This window comes from Tympanuchus pallidicinctus, unplaced genomic scaffold, assembly GCF_026119805.1.
Source record: "Tympanuchus pallidicinctus isolate F22 unplaced genomic scaffold, pur_lepc_1.0 scaffold1, whole genome shotgun sequence".
Taxonomy (NCBI): domain Eukaryota; kingdom Metazoa; phylum Chordata; class Aves; order Galliformes; family Phasianidae; genus Tympanuchus; species Tympanuchus pallidicinctus.
Genome location: NW_026294618.1, coordinates 64,274,123 through 64,296,184, shown reverse-complemented (window position 1 = coordinate 64,296,184; position 22,062 = coordinate 64,274,123). Strand labels below are relative to the sequence as shown.

Sequence of the window (22,062 nt, the reverse complement as noted above, 5' to 3'; positions counted from 1 at the left end):
TCTGAGTGGAACAACCCTGAATGGGACTGCCCCACCTCAGGAGTATTTCCAGCACAGAATTAAGGAAACAGATCTCTGCAGGTGAGGAAATCAAAACCTACCCTGTGGTCTCTAAGGGTGAAAATGCAGAAGGCATTGACTGTAGAAGAGAACATTGATCTTCAAACAGTAAACCAGACCATGACTGGTGAAACCAGGTCCTGCTCTGCCAAGTCAGTGGCACATTCCATTCACTCATACTGAACACTGGGCTCTAGGCCAAGGCATGATTTTGATTTAATAACAGAAAAACTATGTTTTATTATGGAATGTCTGCTCTAGAATCATGAAAAGTCACTGAATAATTTATATTGGAATGGATCTGTGCAGTACTCATATTCAATCTGCTGTTCACACGGACCTCAAGTCCTCTTTAGCAGAGCTGCTGCCTAAAAAGTAAGCTCCAGGCCGTGCTGCTGCAGGAGATATTCCATCCCACACACCAGACTTCATTTCCCTTTGCTGAACTGAGACTTCTGTCAGCTCATTTCTCCAGTCTGCTAAGGTCTCTCTGAATAGCAATTCAGCTCTCCAGTGTGTCATCCGCTTCCCAGCCCCAGTTTAGTATCAGCTGCAAGGTTTTTGATGGTGCATTCCTTCCCATCATCCAGGTCATTAGACTGTACTGCTCCCAGTCCTGGCCTCGAAGGGGTTGTGCCTATAATCAGCTGTCTTTGGGACTTTCTGATCACAACCCTTTGAGTTTAGTCCATTGGAAAAAATCAATACCTCTTCTCCCAAGGAAGACTTCAATGAAGTAAATACTTTGTTACATTGTCAGGTTGCTTGACACATGACCAAAAAGGATGGAATAGAAATGGAACGATTTATCATAGGTTTATTAGGGAAAGAAGGTATATTTCAAGACCATATATTTGGCATGGTATGGAAGCAAAAGTATCTGAGAACAATTAAAATGTTAAAACTCAAATCATCATGAAAAATAAAATGTACTCTAATCACTTCAGTTCCTCTTCTCCCCATACAATTTATAATAACTACTGGAAGGAACTCAAAAGGTATTTGTGCTATACTAAATGTAAGCTGGAAAGAGATCTGGGCTGTTAGAACAGTGGAGACTTACTAAGATGAGCAAAGGTATTGAGATATTACAAAGAAATGGTAAGACTACAAAAGTTATTTGGTAAACCATTAGTGCTAGATTGCCCAAGACTACTCAAATCTTGCATTTATTACAAGCCTACAAATGCCTGCTAAAAATCATTATAGCTTTCAGCCATGTCAGCTTTTGCTTTCTGATCTGGATGGAAGAGATTTTGGTAGCATTTTAAAAGAAGTGTATCCCGATTTGTCTTAGGATGGATCAAAGTCAGAGGAGTTTCCTAGTATTGGAGTCCTGTAATGGCTTGATGGCTTTGGCTTCCTTTTGGAAGACAAATAAGAGCAGTTTCCCATTTGCAAGTTACTTGTCCCATGCCTCCACAAAGTGAAGTGAAAGATAAGGAAGGAGCAAAGAAATAAATAACATACTCATTTGATGAAAACTGACTGAAGAAAGGTTGCACTAAACCTGTCCTTATCTCAACTTACAAGCTTATTTTTTCATTGTATTTTCACTCCTGTATCATTGAGGAGAGAGAATGAGAGAGTGGTGTGGTGAAGCTTAGCTAGTTATTGGTGTTAAACGACCACAACTGTAAAGCAGAAAAAGTTTAACTGATGCTGGTAAACTGCTGGATAAGTGTTTCTGCTGGAATATACACTGCCACTCTAATATGGACAGAGGAGTAGATTCCTCTTGAACATCCAGTCCGTAGGTTGCCAAGGAAATGGGACACGGGTGTTTGATCAATAATTCATATATCAGATCAAGAGTACTCACAAGAAGAATATAGATCTTTCCTTGGTTAATATATTGTTCATAGCATTATCTCAAAGAATCAACAGCACCTTTTACATAAAAATTCCAAATATATTTATCTAGTGAACAAGAAAATCTCAGCATCTCTAAGAGTACTTCTGCAGATGTACAGTACTGTATTTATATAGATATACATAGATATATATATCAAAGTGAATTTACACTGTGACCTGGTGATTAGTCCAGCAACGAGTGAACCCATAAGAACCCACAGATAAGTCTTCAGGAAAATATACTGCTTGGGTGGGAGGCCAGCTACAAGGCATGACTGCATAGGAGAGCTCTGGCAGCACCCGCTGCTGGCAACGAGGGACAGTTTAGCATTCCATTCAGCAAGCACAGCATGCTTAGGTCATTCCTGCAAGATATAAGAAAATTCCATATTTTCATGGCTAACACAGTTCTAGTTTTCACAGGTCGCACATGTTGCAACCACCTCGCTCTGCGTTAATGACCAAGAGGAGGAAGGTAGGATACCAAACCTAGATCCTGTCCATGCTTCCAAGTGGAAGTCAAACAGTACCAAAGATTTAGGCTCATGAAGGTAGGACCATGTCTGGTTTCGCAGAGGTTTCTTGAGCAGACGGTCTTCACTGGTTTGCTTAATTTGTGATGATTCTTTTCCTTTTTTTTCCTTTTCTGACTCAGCTGCTCACAGTCCTCTGGTAGAAATCATTTGAAAAGCGTGGTCAGCCTGTCCTGCCTAAGACGGAGAAGCAGACTGCTACCATTTCCCTGGGATGGGCACACCGCACTCATACCAGCCCACATAGTAGTAGGGAGTTGTGTATCCAATGCGTCCAAATGATACAGGCTCCTGGCGGTACTGGCGGTAATACCCTGTTGGGAAAAGACACAGGAATCTAGCAAAAGTGACAGACACAGTGGGAGTCAATCCTACAGTCCAAAGGAAAGCACACAAGCTGTCTGCTAGTGAGCTTTATCAAAAGGCTATTGGTTAGGCCTGGTACTTGGCCTAGGCTTTGTTGAATGATTTAACTCCGGTCTTTTATATTTCCTGCAGTTTTGATCAGTTTTACTGTTCAAAATCTTTTCAACTATTGTGTAATGCTGTGGTCTGCCAAAGAGCTTCTGCATTTCACTCCAAACGTGGCTATATTTCAGCAACTTTTATGAAGTTTGCAGATCAGTTTAAATATATTTAGTACTCTAGGGCAAAAAATACCATCAAATCGTATTATCTCATCAGGCTCAAGAGACTATCAATAAACATCAGCTTTTCACAAAATAAAAAGGTATCATTTCATGCAGTAAATATGAATTTAAGCCCTTTCTGACCCATCTGATAGACTTCTTCATCTGTAGAAAGAATGCAACTGCTTAATGCGTTAGGGGAAGCTCAGCGTTCTTCTCTGCATAGCTTGTGCACTGGAACATCTGAAACACTGGTATGTTGTGCCAATAACGTAATTCCTGTGTGCTCTTTATCTCAGTCTCCTAGACCTACTAATACACAATTCTTCATTCCCCTTCTGAACACAGAAATGCAATACTTCTCAGGAATATATAAATATCAGTGAGTACTTCAGTTTCTTCCTGGTAACACCACCATGAATATAAACAAATAGCATGGAAACTATTAAAGCCAGCTGAATAGCTTATATCAACTGATTTTTTTGAAAGGACTGGCTGAATTTCATGATTGATTTTCTTTTGTGGAGTAAGACATCAGTCTGTTGGCTACGTTAGTTGAGCAGTGTCTCAGAGGAGCTCCCTCAAAGCGAGAATTTTCACTTGGAAAGAAGTTTCTATGAGGGCAGAATAGAAGTGCTGCAGACTGACCTAGACACTCTCCTATGTGTTTTGTACTGAATGAATAGGTCAGAAACCATTTGCAGAGCAGTCTGTTGAGCTGTAGCTATCCATTGTGTTAAGTGGAAGAGTTTCTGCCCTTTGATTTAATAAAGATGTCTTAAAATTGAGAAAAAAAGATTTCATAAGACTATACAATTTCTTTCTTTCTACTTTTGTACTCTGTTCCTGTAAATTATTTGCATTATATGCCCTTCTTTCTCTTTCTTCCTGTGCAATGCTCCCTACCCCTGAACCCTATAGATAGAGTGACAGGCACTTGGCCAGCATCCCACTCCCACACTGCCATACCTCGGATGGTGGGCAGGGCTTCAATGTACGACTGAGGTCCTGTTCTTCCATCTAGGTGTGAATCCACAAACTGGCAGTGGTCTTCACCCCTTCCCCAGCTATCCCCAATGCTATAGAAGGTATCTGAAGAGTAATAGAGACACATTATTTGATTCAGCACTATTTTTGTTTGGGATGCTCTTCTATCACTGTGGAAACAGATGTAAAAGAAATGTAGTTAAAAAAGAAATGTAGCAACATCACCTGTGAACAAACAGAGGCTGAAAAGAGAGAAAATGCTACTTTCACATTACAGAAATAGAAACTATGGAAAACAAAAATGTTTCACAACTCAGTAAGGACCATTTTCCATTTTACATGTTTATGGATGCACTGCACCAATGATGATGGATACAGAGAATTTCACTGCAATACATGTAACACAACAGCAGCCACTGAGATGGTCCCAGTACCCCAGATCAACAACAGGGAAAGTTTGGTTCATTATCTCTCAGCAAACAGATCCATACTGTTAACCCTTGGGAGTACCACTTACTCAGCCACTGTGATACCAGCCTTCTTCTCCTCCACTCCTATCTGAATCTGCCCTGAATATCACAAGGACATGTTGCTCTGTTTGGCCATGTGCATCCAGTGACCATCTGCCTATCAGGCAGGCATGAATCTTCCCAGGAAGATGTGTGGGGAGCAGAACATTGCTTTCAAAGGATAAAGTACAACGTCTTTACAATACAACTGTTCGTACACTTTTCAAGTGAAACTTTCTTCTGTTCTCTGTCCTCTGTCTCAAGAGCTCTGCTTAAAAGCTAATGCTATTGTAGGAACAAAATACAGAGGCAAGGCAGCTTGGCTGTCATACTGGACCTTCTCGAGAGGACTCTCAGATAACACACAAGACTCAGTGAGAAGTAAAGAAAGTGAGAAGACAGAGACAATATCAAGTAATCATACAGCAAGAAAATAATCTCAGTGCCTACCTTTCAGGTCATCACTGAGGTAAATCTTGTACCTTAAGGAGTTACAAAGAACCACTCCTACAAACTTGCGATACCAAGTTCGCTTCACATACTGCTTGCCACTACAATCTGAATAGGTGGGGTCATATTTGAAAGTGAATGGGATCCAGATAGGCTCACCACCTTGAAGAAAAAAAATCAACATTAAGGACAGACATCATCAGTCTTAAGTAAACATTCCTACTGATTTTATTAAGAGACTTCTCTACCTACAGATTGTTAGTTCCCTTTCTAAACAAAGCCTGACAGTAGTTCTGACAGTGAAGCTGTCTAAATAGTCATTTGCATTTTAACAGAATGTACAAAGCTTAACTCCTTTGCTAAACAGATATTAAAAATTCTGTGGTGGCTAATATCCTGTGATGTGAAAGAAAGCCTTTTTTTTCTTGCTATTGTCTTAAAAAGATGAAATTGGAAACCTACTTTTCTGTTTTGTTTTCTCATATTACATCAAAACAGTGGAGGTTCCAATAAAAGACAAGTGAGTCCTTTCGTGGGGAACTCTGCCCAAAGCACTGCAGCAACAGTTTAATTATATCACAAAAGATTAAATATTCTACTGGCTTGCTTAAATGTTTGCTTTATACTAACTTATTGAAATGTTTCTTGCATTAATGGGCACAGAAGCTCCAATGCGGTAATCGGTATTCTTCTCTCTACCTACAGAGCAGAGCCCTGTTTTTACTGTTCTGTTTTGAGGTCAAAGGTATTTCTGTTAGTCATTCTTCCTCCTTTTCTCTAGGCACATGATTTAAATCCTGCAGACACATGCAAGTGAGAAGTAATCACTGATCAGTAACCCTCAAAACTCCACCAGTATGAAGACAAATGTAACTGGCCTGACTTTATGCATTTAGTCACATGGCAAAATGATTGCAGGATTTTGGCCATAGATTTTTCTTTAGAACAAAGTATTATCTATTTCTTGAATGCAATGCTACTGCTGTGAATAGTCCACTTTCACCCATCACTTTTGCTCACTTCCAAATTCCTGTAAGAGATGAATATTAAATTGGCCTCTAAGAGCTTAATTCTCAGCTCTTCATGCCCACAGTTCCCAAACTTCTGCTCTGGTAGACCTCTTCTTGGTCTTGGTTCTACCTACCTCTACACTGCAACAATATGAATCTTAGAATTATAGAAAGAACTGGGTTGAAAGACCACAACGATCATCTAATTTCAAACTCCCTGCTATCTGCAGGGTCACCAACCACCAGACCAGGCTGCCCAGAGCCACATCCAGCCTGGCCTTCAATGTTTCCAGGGATGGGGCATCAACAACCTCCTTGGGCAACCTGTTCCAGTGCATAAACACCCTCCTAGTATCTAACCTAAACCTCTCTGTCTCAGTTTAAGACCATTCTCCCTTTTCCTATCACTATCAATCCTTGTAAACAGCCGTTTCCCTTCTATTACTTTCCAAAAATCTCCTTTCCATTAACAGACCCACAAACTAAGTGACAGCAAAAAAAACCTGGAGGTGACCAGGAGTATGGGAAGTCCACTATTAGAGGCCTCCCATACTGGCTGCCAGAGACACAGCATATCTGTACATCATCAGAGACATGTGGGTGGACATGGAAAAAACAGGCTAGTAAGCATAACCAGAATAGGAGGGAGGGACATGCTGGACATTGTTTGTATGAACAATGTAGTTGAAAAGCCCCTGGACTAACCATTTAAACTGCTTAGGAAAGCTGACAGAGTGTAATAGCTGTGAAGGCCTTTTTCATGCTTCCTTTGCAAGAGCATGCACTGCCTGGGGTTACATATCAGCAAGGCTGTTCCTAGCACCAAAATACAAGCTCTTCTGATTACAGGCTGAATGTGCAATAAGCCACAAAAGATACAGAGTGATAGGCTTGAAAACAGAAAGCAACCTCAGCAACTTCATGGCATGTCCCTGTCATACAGTTCAGTTACAAATCCTGGAATTTGTTATTATTTATAAGAGTATGACAAACAGTGCAGATGATCATAACAGCTAGAGATTGGAAAAACTGGTTACGCTGTCCAAGCTATGCGCAGGCTGCTAAAGGACACAAAGAAGCAATACAGTTTAATGCTTTTTACAAAGCAATGAAGGCTGATTTATCAGGAAGGTCGGCCCAAATAAAGCTCATAATCTAACAAAACTTAGAAGATGTTTCTTTTCATAGAGTACGGGGTCTTAAAACTAGCACAGTGAACTATTTCCCTCTCCTGCTTAAAACTGCAAATTCAACTGTCTGCTGGGACACGTCTCTAATATGTATATTCTGGTTTTCATAAATGTCATGCCCTTAATGAAAAAAAAACATGGAAAAAGACTTACCAGGAGGTCTGACAATAAGGAGGGGATTATCTAGAAGAAGGAAACAAATGCAAAAGGAATCTCAGTATTTTATTCCAAATCTTTTTTTATCATATGAAATGTATAGCATCTCTCAAGAAAACAAAGATTAAGAGCAACTGCCATTAGTTATGTTGTGAATGTGTCACTGATCTGCAGAGCTAAACTGTGTGACTGACACATAGCGGCCTAACTTCCAAAGGGAAAGGTAAGCTACCTTTTGCATGCAAACCTTAGTCTCAGACATTTATCATATTTAGCTTGTTGTTGAGTGGTATTCATTAACATGTGAAATTTATCATTTTAACTTCTCAAGTCAGAATGGTAGAAGATTTTCAAGAGCCAACTGGACAGTGCTGAGCTCTATCCAACACATCAGGAGCTTCTGCTTGTTTGGAATTTTTTCTTAACATAAGGAGGATGGAATAGGCGTGGAATAAGGATAACACCTCAACAGTACCTAATAAGTGAACTTCTTGTTCATTACAATGCCATATCCGCTGTCTCTTAACTGGCTTTTATTATACACAAAGTACCTGAAGAAAAAGTATGGTGCTTATATACTGATGGGGAAAATAAACTCTAGGGATTTTACAGTTTGATTAAAGAAAACAATGGTTTTCTTTTCTCTTCTGTACATTACTGAAGGTAAGATGCGATATTTTCAGTAAGCTACTTGATCCCGTGGTAGCATTCTTTATGGGATACTCTCAGCAGCTCAAACCTTCCAATTGTACTCAAACAGTTCTTAGAACCAGCAGTTTCTCACTCTCTTTTGATCTATTCAATCACTGTAACTATACCATTTGGCTTTAGTTTTAGCAACTGCTTTTGTATTTGTGCCAGCTGGAAAGCCATCTTTGGCCACGTGACAAGTGCAGAACACTGCTGCAAATAAAACTTAAACTTCAATGGATTTAACTTCTTACATAAAGTTCATAAGGTGGCCGATTGTGGTTCGAAAAACTAGGCATTCAGAACTGCATACTGGCAGTTAGCTAATCAGCAGAACTCCCCACAAGGCACAGCATGCTGTATTTGCCCAATGTCAGACCTCTTAGGATTTATATTTGAGCTTCTGCTACTCGTTTTAAGAAAAAACAAACTCTGAACATGTCATGCAGGACCATTTACTTTTCTTGCATCTTTGTCTCCTTTTTGTGTAGGCTTACTTTCCATGGTTCTTAATGGCTCCACTGAAGTGAGCACTACGGGTTGAAGCTAAAGAGCAAAACCAGAAACAACATAAACCCCATACTGTCAAAAGGGCAAAATTCAAAAGAGACAACTGACCTATTGCTCAAGTAAAGATTAAAAAATTTGTACTTTCAGTGGAATCGTTGGCCTTTGGCTCAATAGAAGAAGAAATGGGTAAAAATAGCTCACTGAACACACTATTTTTAGAAGGGGGTGTTGCTCTTGGGCACACTATTAGCCCTGTGAAAGAGAAGCATGCTTTGTCAAAAAAGGAACAGAGAACTTTGCCCATTTGATGGAACAATTGTTTTCTATATTTTTTCCAGAGACAGCCACTTCCAACTGCTCAGCTGTTCACAATTAGGAAACCAATTTACCAAATGTTTGGTCAATCTATCAATTACATTAAACTTCCCACTGCTTCTGTATTTTGGAACATTAGTAATCTTTTGTATTTTAAATTTAACTTCCTGTTCCCCTGAAACTTTCACATCACTTATATTTTCATAGTGGCGTTATGACTGTGTATTATGTTCCTAGCTTTACTGAAAACAAATAATTAACCTTAAAAACTCTCAAAGTAGTAATTTCAGGATAATCACCATTACTACTATGTTTGTTTCAGTAACTGCCCTCACACATCTTCTATTATGAATTCAGTTCTGTGATGAAGATAAAAAGCAGAACGTACCAGACTCTGTGATAAATGAGACTGAAGAGCTAACAGGTCCATAACCAAAGGGGTTCTTTGCTTGGACTTTAAAATAATATCTGAAACACAATGAGAAGAAAAATAAGATTAAACCATTGATTTCACTGCAATGACTAAATTAGAAATAATATTAAAATAGGGAGACAATCAAACCAACACAATTCCAGAGAGTTTGAGTGCCCTTTTTACTATACTACAGAACTGTAGAATGGCTTGAGTTGGAAGGAGCATTAAAGACCATTCAGTTCCAACCTTGTGCCAAGGGCAGGGCTGCCACCACTCAGGCTGCCCAGGTCCCCATCCAACGTGGTCTTGAATGCCTCCCGCGATGGGGCATCCATAACCTTGCTATCTACCTCTGTAAAAAGTCTATTTCTCTCTTGTTTGTAATCTCCATTTATAAAAAAGATTTGGACTTAGATACTCAGACAGGCTATGAGCTGGCTGTTACATACAAATTTCATCTTTTTGTAATTCTTATTTATTTTTATCATCTTCATAATTACATTCACTTTAAAAGTAACAACTAATAGCAGTAGACTACAAGAAAAAGGTTGCAAGGAAATAAATTTTGACCTCGGGAACCTTTATCCGGATTAGTTCCTAAGAAAGTAGAGGTATAAGCTACAAAACTAAAACTGTATCAGGTTTATACAAGATCAGAAGCTAAGCTTTTGACCTTTCTTCACAAACTCTAGCAGCATCGAGATTATTTAAATCACATGCTTAAATTAAAGCACATGACTAGCCACTAGAACTCCATTCTCTGCCTGACAGAAACAAAATTATTATTCTGACTCAGGGAGAAGAATGCTTAAGTATATTTACTACTTCATTTCCAAATATCATGATTTTTATTTGCTGCCTACCCTGACATTTATTTTTATGTTTTTATCCAGTCCAGCAGAAACAAACAAGAATGGAAGATTACTGTAAAAAGTTCCAGCACAACATTTTTTAAGTGCCTGTGTTTAGGTTTCTCTTTCTTGCGTGCTTGCTCAATTACACTCTTGTAAATAAATTAGTAAAAATAAAAAAAATCTCTGTAATATCCACACAGCCTAGAGCTAGCTTTTCATCCAAAAGCAGACATTTTCAAAACCACACTGTGTGACCTGCAATATTGGGCAAGCACTTACTCACAGGAATAGGTGCCACCAAGCACTGATGGGCAATGTTCCATCCAAGTGGCAGGTCTGAAGGAAAGCCCCATGAAAAGCTTCATGGTGGCCACCCCATCCTGCAGACAAACCCTTGGGCACTGCTGTGCTTGCATGGCCCAGCAATGGGGTGCACTGGGCTAAGACAGAAAGCTTCATAGCAGCTATGGTCTGCCATCCCCTGGAGGCTTCTGTACAGTCTATGTACAAAGTACAGAAGCCATCTACATCAAAAGCTTTGCTCCCCTTCCTTCACTTCTGTGCACATGAAATCACAGTAGTCCCTGCAATGTAAGTGTGTAACGTGGCTTAGTGATGAATAAGATGCTCATGCTTTGCAAGCTAGCAGGAAGCAAGCAAATTCAACAGCATCCAGCTGCAGGAACCTTGCTTTTTCTAGCAAGGAGTAAGTGGGCAGCAGGAGTGGGAGTATTCAGGAATATTCCTGAATGTACACAAAGGGCTTGCAGTTTTCTTTTAAAAGACATACACACCGTGGCAAAATGAAACCATATTAAATAGTGAAATTTAGCAAGGCTGTGTTTTTTTCTAATTCCCAGCATAATCCTGATAAAAGTCTTGTCCTGTGGCTTCAACTGTTGGCCTTGTTTTCCCGACAGCAGCTTGGGAGTGCTCAGTGTGGCTGGGGAAGGACAGGGAGGCAAAGTCCTCCTGCATGCTCCTGTACCCTAGATCAGAGCATGAAGCAGAGGACTGCTTTAATTCCCAAGTTATCTATGTTTCCAAGTTCCAAGGGACACTTGCACCAGTGGCCACACTCCATTCACACCTCCTTTGTCACTCACACCTCTATGACCAGGTGTCCTACTGTGCACACAAAAAGCCCATCTGAGATATAGGATCATTGGGGTAGCCTGATTTACTGTCTGGAAAAACATGTGATGAAGTTATGAATACATTTCTCTTTACTAAATTGGAAAATTAGTTCCTAAGCCTTTAAATATACAGGAAGTCTTTCACAGTGCCAGAAAGAAAGCCAGGACTCATGACTTGCTGACCTGTGATTTAAGCATAGACCATGCTATGCTTGCTGTATTAAGTGCATCAATAAAATAATGAAGTCAGTATATATTTATTTCTCAGACATGACAAATAAAGAAGAAATTGCCAAAGCCTTTCTAGGCCAGGCGTCTGACATTTTCATTAGTCAGGATCTTATTTGCATTACAGTTGATGGATTTGCCAGGAAGTCTCAAATCGATATAACTCAACTGTTCTTCATCACATAAATACATGACGAAAAACTGTAGCGTGGAAGTTGACTGTGCTTTTATTACACTTTGCTCAGCCAGACTTGTAATAAATTGTTATCAATAGGTATATAAGAGCCTCCACTGAAAGAGATGCAAGACTGTGAGTTTTTAACACATACACAAAGCCTTTTTTTGCTAAAAATAAACCTCCTTTGAGATTTCATATACCACATCTACTGACATGTAAAGAAGGCATTTAATAAACTGCAACAGAGCAATGAATGTGTGATATTTATGTTCATTTGACTATTCTTATCCATACATGTCACTTGGAGCAAAATGATTTTATGACTTAATTCCAAGTGTCTCCCTCTTGCTGAAAATTAATTGCTGGAACTTGTAGCTACAAAGGGAGATGATCACTCAGCGGAACAGTTAGGGAAGCAGTTGTTGTTAGAAAGATTAACCATTCACAAATCAGTTCCCAGGTCCCACCAGCAGCAGCCTGAGATGATGAGACATGTAGGCTGTACATGCCTACTCTGCCCAACCTGGGAGCACCCCAACACCATAGCTGCATGTCAGCAAGGGATAAAAGGACTGTGGCTGCTGATACCCCCTCAGTGCTGGAGGAGGGTGATGGTGATTGTGCAGAGGCAATGCAGGGAACAGGGCCTACTTCTATCAGGGAGGAACCGGCATGTGCACCTGACCTGGCTGCAAGGAGGAAATCCACATGGGGTGCTGCTTCCGTCAGAAAATGGCTCAGCATCACATATATCACAAGTATGTATATTAAATACATAATAATTCACTAGAGTGGGGCTGGAAGAGGGGTTTTCTTCATGGTTGCTGTCAGGTAGGCATGCATCAACAGGTCTACCACTTGAGAAGAGGGCTTCATCCGCATCTTACCTCTTTTATGCTGCTCTGGTGACACAGAGCAGCTGGTTGTGGCTGATGCTTTGTTTAATGGAGATAGAGAAAGGAAACAGAAATTTTCAGCCCATTTGGCCCTCAGAGCCAGAAGATCTCGCAATTGCTCTGTTTGAGCAGCCTCCTGCAAAATGCTCTGCAACACCACTAGAATTGGTAGCAGACATTCTGGGGTTAAAAAAGCCCTGAAGGAATAGAAACCATATAGAAACAAAAGGTTTGAAGATAAAGCAGCAAAAGAGGTTGTTCAACATCAGAAGGCTACCTAATTCCTTCTGTAAGGCATTGCCACAGCTTTCCTGCAGAAACACAGAGGAAAGCCTAGCCATATTAAAGAAGGAGTTTGAAATGTTTATGAATGTGATTGAAAGAGATTGGATTTAGTGGTGAGTGGATGCTCTCCAGCCCTTTTCATTGCCTTTCTTCTGTGATGGCAGAGAATTAAGCTTAGGAAAAGGACATTGTCAAGATTGCCACTTTAAAGATTTAAGGTTTAAAATTATTTTAGCACCTATATTCCTATGTCATGAGGAAGCACTCCTGTGCCCACCAAAGCTGACCAGTGTTTTGCAAATGGGAAAAACTTCTACTTCTCAACTGGAGGCCAGGCCAGGCCTCCAAAGAAAGCTTATTGCATGGGCTAAATTTAGACTTCAGTTTTGTTTGTAAAACCTGAACACCAGGCAGACATTTTCCAGGACATGTTGGCAGCTTCAAGTCTTCTCCAGAGCTGACTTCTGACACAATACTAACCCCTTTCTGGTATTCTCAGTGCACCACAGATTGTACCACCAACAACCCCGCAAGGAACACCCACCACTCCATAGCATCTGCATATAGCAATCTGACTTAATCAGAGATATCTCACACAATGCATTCCTAAGGCAAACACAACATTTTTAGACCAACTTCAGATACCATGCCATGTTTTCTTAATTAGGATGGGGTTCTTTCCCAGTGGTTAGGGAGTTATTTTTAAGACTAAAAATATGCAGTCAATTCAGCCTGTGGATGGGGAGAATGTGAATGAGATTGGCTGATATGCACAAATTTTCTCTTGTAAAGAACCCTACTTCTCCACCACAGACCCCACACAATGCCTTTCTTTCTTTCATAGAGTATAAAACAGAGGCCAATGGATTATCCTGCTCTTCAGAAATAACAAATGGATTTTGTTTGAATCTCTCTGCTTTGAAAAAGCCTTCATATTCAACAAAGGAGTCAGTAGATTTGTGGATATGCAAAAACCTTGCTGTTTCTATAAAAAAATTCATTTTACTACTTTGATCTTCTGAAGCATGGAGTTCACATACATTTCAGCAGACATATCGCTGGTTGGCAGCTCCATTCCCACTGATTCCTCTGCTCAGAGCATGGCTGGGGCTCCATGGGATTTTCACTGCAATTGCTCATTTAGGTGACGGAAAACTTTTGAGGTTTTGGGCACAAGAAAGATCTATAGTAGACATTTGATACTGTCCTTAGGACAGCAGGAGAAGGAGAAGGAGGCTTGAATGAAAGACATTAAGAGCACGAGGAGCTGGGCTAGCAAGTGGAAAGGCCAGAGAAACAAATGATGGAAGATCTTTCATAGGGGAAGCTGGGGCACAAGGGCAGTGCCTTCCTGGCCTGCACAAGGCATAGTGAGAGTTGGGGAGTGGGAGAGAAACTATGGAAAACTGGTGAAAAGGAAAAAGGCTGGGGACGTAAAGGAGTCTGGGGTGTGGAGGCAGGTACTAGAGGCAAGAAGAGAGAAGTTTAAGAGACGTTTAAGAGAGAAGTAATGTTCTCATGGAATGAAGATGTACACACAAAGGCAGGAAGGTATGCATCTGCTTTTCTCACTATCTAGGAAAGAGTTTAGGTCATTCAGATGTCATCTGTCTTGTTCTACCAGGTAAAATCCAGAGCTAAACTGTGCCCCACACTTTCCTCAATATTTTTATAATAATGACATTTCATAATAAGGGCACTAGAACAGAACATCCAGCTGTAGTTCTCTGCTGTACAAATAATCCTGCTTTAATGCACCATGCACATCTCATAAGGACTTGATTAAGATTTCTAGATAAATAATCCTTAATATAGGCGTAACATATTTAAGCTGTTTAGATAGACCCTTATTTCTTGAACACATTCCTGCAGCAGTCAATAAGGATACTGCAAACTCTTCACAGCACATTTCACAGCTGGTTCCTGCTCAGCATTACTACTGCTGGCAAGGAATCTTGTACCTTAATATTGTCCCTAGGAGCTACAATAAGAGAATCAACAATAGCTGGGGAAAATCACTCTGAAAAGCACTGTGCCATGGTCAGAAAAAAATATGCCAACTCATTTTTGAGACCCAAATACTACACTGCATTGACTTTTCCTAAATATGTTAATTAAGTGTTCAGATGAATGTTCAGATAATTCTTCTATGTTTTCCAAGTTGAGGTTTATGGTTTTAGCAATTAACCAGAACCTTGAATAATATGAGAAGTTATACAGCAGTTAAAACAAGTGGGATGTAAAACCTTACTCTCAATTGCTTTTAACACTCATACATAAATCATTTTGGAACAAAAATATCCTTTAACGAACACTGTTTCTCTCTTCTGTGCTGCTGTGGCTGTTCTAGGAATGACTGGTCTGATTTATACTTTCTCATCACATAAGGCATGCTAGTTCCCAGGTTCAACCCCAGTGCATCTCCCATGCTATCAAATACACAAGCAGCACATGACGCCAGTGCTTAAGAGACTGTAGTCATCATAAAGTGAAGAATCATCATCTAGCAAACAGCAACAACAGAAGTCTTTCAGACTCAGAACAGGATTGAGACACTGTGTATCTGTCAAAATCAGTGATTTTAACATATTCCCTCTGTGCCCATTCACTTCCCACCCAATCACCATAAACTATTCCAACATCATGCATAGCAAGCATTCTTGTTTTGCATCTTCTGTGAGATTTTTTGATAAAATATGATAAGATAAAGAGCTACAGCTCCTGCCAAACTGACTTCTGAACAAGTGTCATGGCCTCTTTATACCGTGAAGGCTCCTCTACTGATACAACTGATGTAAGCAGACAGCAAAAACAGGCCACAGAGAGCTGGCACCTTTTCCCACCACCCCATAGCTACTAAATTTTGAGTACGCTGGTGTGTTGGCATGGCCACATCACATTACAACAAGAGTATATTTTAATACACTTTTCCCACAAAATTTGATTCAATGATGCATATGACTAGAACACAAAGTTTTTAAATGATATTTTTTCTTACTGATAAGTGTCTTTATATACACAAACATATATACTTGTACACACAGTCATCTATTCTAGGATTAACATGGTAAATACGTCACATAAACTGCTGTGAGATTTACAGAACAATTTTCTGCCAAACAAAATGACTACAATCTGTATGAGACATAGATATTTATACTAAGGCCAAGAAAAAAAAAGTTTGTAAATAATCAAATTTGTTTTACTTCCCTTCCAGAACTGCAAATTCTTACCGTGTGTTTGGCTTCAGGTTCTCAATTGGCAGATGAGTAGTACCTGCAGTCCTAGTTGACCACTTGTTTTTTAAAAAGTCATCGTAGGATGCACTGTAAACCAGATAGCCTGTAAAAAGGAAAGACAAAAAGCTGGGAGGATTTTAAACTTAAGTGGTATCCCAAGCTTAGGTGCCATGTTAAATTTCATGAGTTAGAAGGAATGTAAGCATCTTTGAATTTGTGAGTTAATGCCTAGCTCTCCTGGAACCTCTCAGGCTACAAGAATTTCCTATCATTAGCCAATAACAACAGTGCATTGTATTACAGAACAGTACCAATATGCAATTACTGATTTAAAAGACACTGAAGACAAAAAGATGACAAACTCAACCTATCCACTGCTTTAAGTTAGACACTCACTATGCAGAAACATGAGAACTGTGTAGATGCTGTGCTAAGGGATGAGATTTACTGAGGAAATGGTGGTGGTGGTGGATGGTTGGAGTGGATGATCTTGGAGGTTTTTTCCAATAGTGATTCTATGATATATAAATTATATTCTCCACTTCAACACTGTGGTGTCTAATTTCTTTTATTTTTAGATAAACTGTGCTCTGTGAGGTACTGGATCTACAGCTTTGAAGAATTAAGTGCTGTAGGACAAACACCACATGGCCCGTTCAGGTGCAGCCCAATTCCTTACAAACCTTTATTACATTATTTGGCTCTGCTAGTTCCCATCTCCTTGCCACTGCTGCCATCCACAGAGGTGGCAGCACTAAAGCAAAGGCCTTTTCCATGTCTTACTTCAGATATTCTGGGTCCAATGGCAAATAGACTTTGATTTTCTTCTAAAAATATTTCAGTAATTTATTTCAATGTTTTCTAACAAGTTTTGAGATTCATTTTTGAAGTCAGTTTGTGCTTTTATGTGGCTCTTAAAAGGTCTGAGGTTGCCTTAGCTCAGAGGAGACTGAATGCAAATATGAAAGATGCTCCAAAGAAAAATATGGGAAGTGCTTGCAGTGGTGCTGAGAGTGCCACTCAGGAGCAGAAGTAGTCAGTCAAACTAAGTACTATCACAGACACTGCACTGGTGAGAAGCAATGCCTTCAGAACTGCTGCCACAGAAGCAGAGCCAAAATCTGAAATATCTGGCCCGGCATGAACAGATAACCCTGGCACTGAAGGATGACAAAAGGACCTTTCTCACCACTAAGAAAGCAGCTCACCTCCCTCAGAGAACTGTTAACACAGAGAGAATTTCATGAGCAGTTGGCTCAATTTGATAAAAATGGTCATTCAGCAAAACCTTCCCCCCTCAGGAGAACAGCCCATCCTACCCATGTGCTGGAGACACCAGCTCTGCAGTACCTGTTACCATGTCTCCCCGAGCTGGCTTGGCCCAGTCCACGATGACAAAGGAGTGACAGCCTTCTACTGCCACAACAGTGATGTTATGAGGGGCTTTGAGGGGATGTGTGTCTTTCTCTTTAAGGTCATTAGGGATGATCTCATCAAGGCTTTCCACTTGGAAGTGCTCCAGGGCCTCTGTCAAGGAGCAGGGGGCTGCTGGATCTTTATTTAGATAGGTCACGTAAGGTGCTGGAAGAGACAGAGAAGGGTGGCACTTAGTTAGCACTTCATAGATTTCAGAGAGTAACACGCAGGCTGCCAATACCCTGTGTGATTCCTACAGCTCTGACTAATAGACAGGGACCACTGTGGCCAGTTTGGGATCACAGCAGGATTTTTTATGTCTCAGTTCGTGCCCATTGCTTTATCTTATCAGTGGGCACCAAGTGAGTAAAGCCTGGCTCTCTCATCTTTACAGTCCCCATCAGCTATTTATGCACATTGGCAAGGTTCCACACAGATTTTTCTTCTTCATATCGAAGAGCTCCAGCTCTCCTAGCTTCTCCTCACATATCAGATGCTATAAACCTTTCATCATCACTTTCATGGCCCTAGTGGCTTCCTGCATTTCTGCTTACCCTACCTAGCCAATCTGACTTCGGCAACTCTGGCTGTCCAACCTCTACACATTTCTTTGTACTTTAAGGTGACAGTTTCTGCCAAGTTCTGTAGACTTCCTTGTGCTATGGCAGTAAACCTGACCTAAAGGAACAACATAAGTATATATCATGGTAGAGAAATGATTAGTGCTGCTTGAGCCCTCTTTAGCCTTTCCTTAGCTTACGCCCCTCACACCAGACTCTTGCACTTTACCAAAGGAATTTAGAAAGGAAAGCTAAGATTTTGGTGGTCTCCAGGTAAGCAAGCAATGTACAAATCCCAACAGCTTTAGATTATAGCCTTGCCCTTGCCTGGCAGCCGGGAATCTTCTCATGCATGTTATCTTTCTCCATACAGAAGTCATCTGCACTAGGGAGATATGCAAGAAATCATTTACTGGTCTTTGTAATCAGAAACTACTGCAGCAACAAAGCATGGCTCCTGCTCAATTTGATTCATAAGCAGGGGAAAATGGAATGCCAACACTCAGGGCGACCCCACACTCACAACTGTACCTAATTACCTAAAGAGAGGAGGTCCGTTTTTACTGCAAGAGACAGAGGAGAGCAGTTTGGCTGCAAGAACCTCTGCACGCTACCTACAGCTGTTCTGGGATGTCGGGTGGAAACATCACACAGATTCTTGGCATTTTACACATGGGAACCCTACCAGGGCCTTTGATCAGTATCTAAGACTTCACCATGTCCTGTACAAACATTCTGAAACTAGGTTGAAGCAACAGGATGAACAAGAAGAATAATTCCAAAGTGAAGTCTGAACACTTAAAGCAATTAAGAGTGGTCCCCTGGGTATTAAAGGATTGGGAGTCATGAGTTTCCACCTTCCAGGAACATGACCTGTAATCTCTAATTTTAGAATACTTATTTTGACTGGAATTTCACTTTGGCTCAGTAAATAGATTAGACCATCTTGTTACTTATTTAAATGTCACCACAACATTCAAAATAAGGACTATAACACTTGCTTTTGGAAATGTTTATTCAATTGCAATTAAAACAAAAAGGTATTATTTTTTCCCTAGAGCCTTTAAATGCGCTAATGTTTCTTGGTTTACCTTATTGGATTTCATGCCCTTAGGAATTTTTTCCAGATCTTGCAATGAAGCTAATTTTAGCCCTTCTAGCTAAATGAATCAAGAAGCATTGTCAGTGAGAGAGCTGAACAGAAACATCATGAAATTGTTTGGACAGTAAAACTGAGGATTCACTGGAAAAAGTCTTGGCAAATATAAAAACAAATATTTCACTCCAGCAGCAGAGCTCCACTATAACCACGAAGCCTGCAGATGTTGGAATGGAAAGCAAGACGTGATTCAAAAATGACGCTCCATCTCCTGAACTCACATCTGAAACACCAGGCAAGCTAGCACATGACCAGACCTCAGTTAAAAGTCCAGACATTTGCAAAAGAATGATAGAGGTCAAGCAGACTTGGCTGGAGGCTGGAATACAATGCCCTAGCACCTCAAAATCCCTCCAGTCTGATCTCAAGCTGCTTCTCTGACACAGGACCAGAGCAGCTCTGAGATGAGAGCAGCAATGCCTATTTACACACTTGAATGGCTCACATATGCTGGAGCAACGCTCATTCCTCCTGCCAGCATACTGTGTGTTCGTTCCCTATGCTCTTTCTGCAGAGCAAAGAAATAGCAAAGTCAAATTTACATCTGCAGGCTTTACTTTTTGGAAAGTTCAGATTCAAATGTCATTCACTTATTGACTTTGCCCATATGTCCTAAATGAACCACACCTTTGATGTACATGGCGAAATTACAGGCGTTACATGGGGCAGTGAAAAGAACTAGGTCTTCCAGAGGATGATTCACATCTATGTGGAGACTTGTACTGCATGCACTCCCGGTGTGAATTTAAAGTGATGCAGCTGAGCTTATTGGAGCACCAAAGCAGATACTCTTACTTTCTCACTGACTTCAAGTAAACTGAACATGATGCAGAATATAAAGCAGAGTACTTACATTACAAGAGTAAAGAAAGGTTTGCCCTGCTTCAACAGTATTGGTGCGAGTCCACATGCAAACGTGCAAGCATCAAAGCAATGAGCAAAGTACTGTTTAGGTTTCCCTGATGCCAGTCATTACAAGGACCCCACAGTAGTCTGTTGCTCATATTCATGAAATAGCCTTGGCTTAATGGTTGATCTTCCTAGAACAAGAATTACTTGCAGCACTAGCAGCAAGCTACATAATACAAAGTATATCCTTACCAGTGAACCGTTTCTTTCCAGCAATGTCATATTCTGATACAGGGCCAGTACCAACAACACTAGTCTCTGGATAGACAATTTCTGATTCTGCTGTTGTAGTGGTAGTGACAGTAGTGGTGGTCGGTAGCAAAGTGCTCTCAAAAAACTCATAATCTTCAAAGGAAACACAAAATGCAAATGTTAGCCTGTTTTCACATTCACAACACTTCACACTGATTTGGCTTAATTATGAGAATGAAAACATTTACGTGACCAGCCGCAGTCCCAAAGAAGTGCTGTGTATCCTACTACAGCTACTGCATGTTTCTTATGGGCCTCTAAGTCACAGTTAATCATACTTCAGCATCGCAAGTGTTTCCACTAAACTGATGGACAGCAATCACCAGGTAAAAAGGGTGACAATAAACAAATGTATATTCTATATATTTATACAATCTATATTCTGAATGTGTGTTATCTGCCATCTCCCCTTACCACCCCTAAAAGAAGACAGCACAGTAATTGAACCCACAGCCACAGCTTTTTAAGCAACCTCCTTGTTACTAATCTAAAATCTTAGAGCTGTTTCCTACTGCTTTTAAACCCTCCAGTAACTTACAGACATGGTGTCTTGTATTTGCCATTTGCAGTCCCATTAAGGGCAAGCAAATTGGCACATATGAACCTCCTGACATTCAGCTGTACTTGATATTCAGTACCATTAAATCCATTGCTCTCTGAAAAGCTACCACACTACAAGACTGACACAGAAATTGAAGGGAAAGAAGCATTTGACATCCCTGCCATGTCCTCATATGGGCTATGAAAACTCATCTGATTACTTGGATTTCTTTTTCCTAAAATTGCTGCAGTCTCCTGTAGGTGACCTGCCCCTATAGGGAGCCCCAGCAGAAGACCTGCATGCTGAGGATGTGGGGATGTAAGGAACTTAGGCTGTAGAACTCGTGCAGGTTTCAATTCATTTTCTCCTCAAATCCTAAATGTCAGCCTTAGTATGAAGCTTCTGGAATAAAAGTACAAAACTCTCAGGCATTTTTCTCTCAGGGGCTGCACTCCCTTTTCAGAGCTTTTTTTGACTGTTGGTTTGACTTAAATTCCCAGGACCACATCCATCAAAAGAAAAACTTTTTTATTCTAGAGCCGCAAATTACACTACTGATACTAAAAGCTCTGAGGTCAGCAGAGGCCTGTACTTATCTGCTTTAATATGTGGGTGTAGGAGCTAGAATATGAGAAATAAAAGGAGCAGAACATCAGAAACCAGCTGTGGTGTACAATGAATATTAGTCCCAGTAATTTATTATTTCCCTTCCTTCTGGAAATCAATAATTAAATGCTAAGACTTGAAGCTTCCTCTTAAGCTTTGTGTGTCCTAATAGCACCAAGATGGCATGAACATAACTGCAAAAATGTTTCCCTTTTCTCCTTTTATCTGTTTGCAAATCTTTTTAATTTAAATTCTGCAAGGATTCAGCAGACTAATTATTTTATGCCTAGGTGATCTCAGTGTGAAAACATTTTATAGTCTAAATGCAGACTACACATCAAAAAAGACAAGAAAATATTCATAACACTGGATTCATAATTTGTTGGCACTCTAGTGCTAAAAACACGTGTTTCCAGGGCTCAGACAGTATTTTGATTTTCTATTTTAAAACAGTTCAGTGATTTTTGGACTAGATGTTGTACCAGAGAATGTCTA

General features: G+C 40.3%; 1 protein-coding gene across 1 annotated transcript in view; it reads right to left on the bottom strand.

The window, feature by feature from the left end:
* Positions 1-857: 857 nt before the first annotated feature.
* The window catches only part of FNDC1 (fibronectin type III domain containing 1), a 64,872-nt gene continuing 43,667 nt past the window's right edge, over positions 858-22,062 (bottom strand). Inside the window, exons 13-20 of the mRNA XM_052680856.1 lie at positions 20,361-20,513; positions 17,475-17,705; positions 16,119-16,227; positions 9,282-9,361; positions 7,376-7,405; positions 5,023-5,184; positions 4,046-4,168; positions 858-2,761 (exon numbers count right to left, since the gene is read on the bottom strand). Coding sequence (XP_052536816.1) covers positions 2,646-2,761; positions 4,046-4,168; positions 5,023-5,184; positions 7,376-7,405; positions 9,282-9,361; positions 16,119-16,227; positions 17,475-17,705; positions 20,361-20,513 — 1,004 coding nt within the window. The 3' untranslated portion in view covers positions 858-2,645. The remainder of the gene's footprint in view (positions 2,762-4,045; positions 4,169-5,022; positions 5,185-7,375; positions 7,406-9,281; positions 9,362-16,118; positions 16,228-17,474; positions 17,706-20,360; positions 20,514-22,062) is intronic.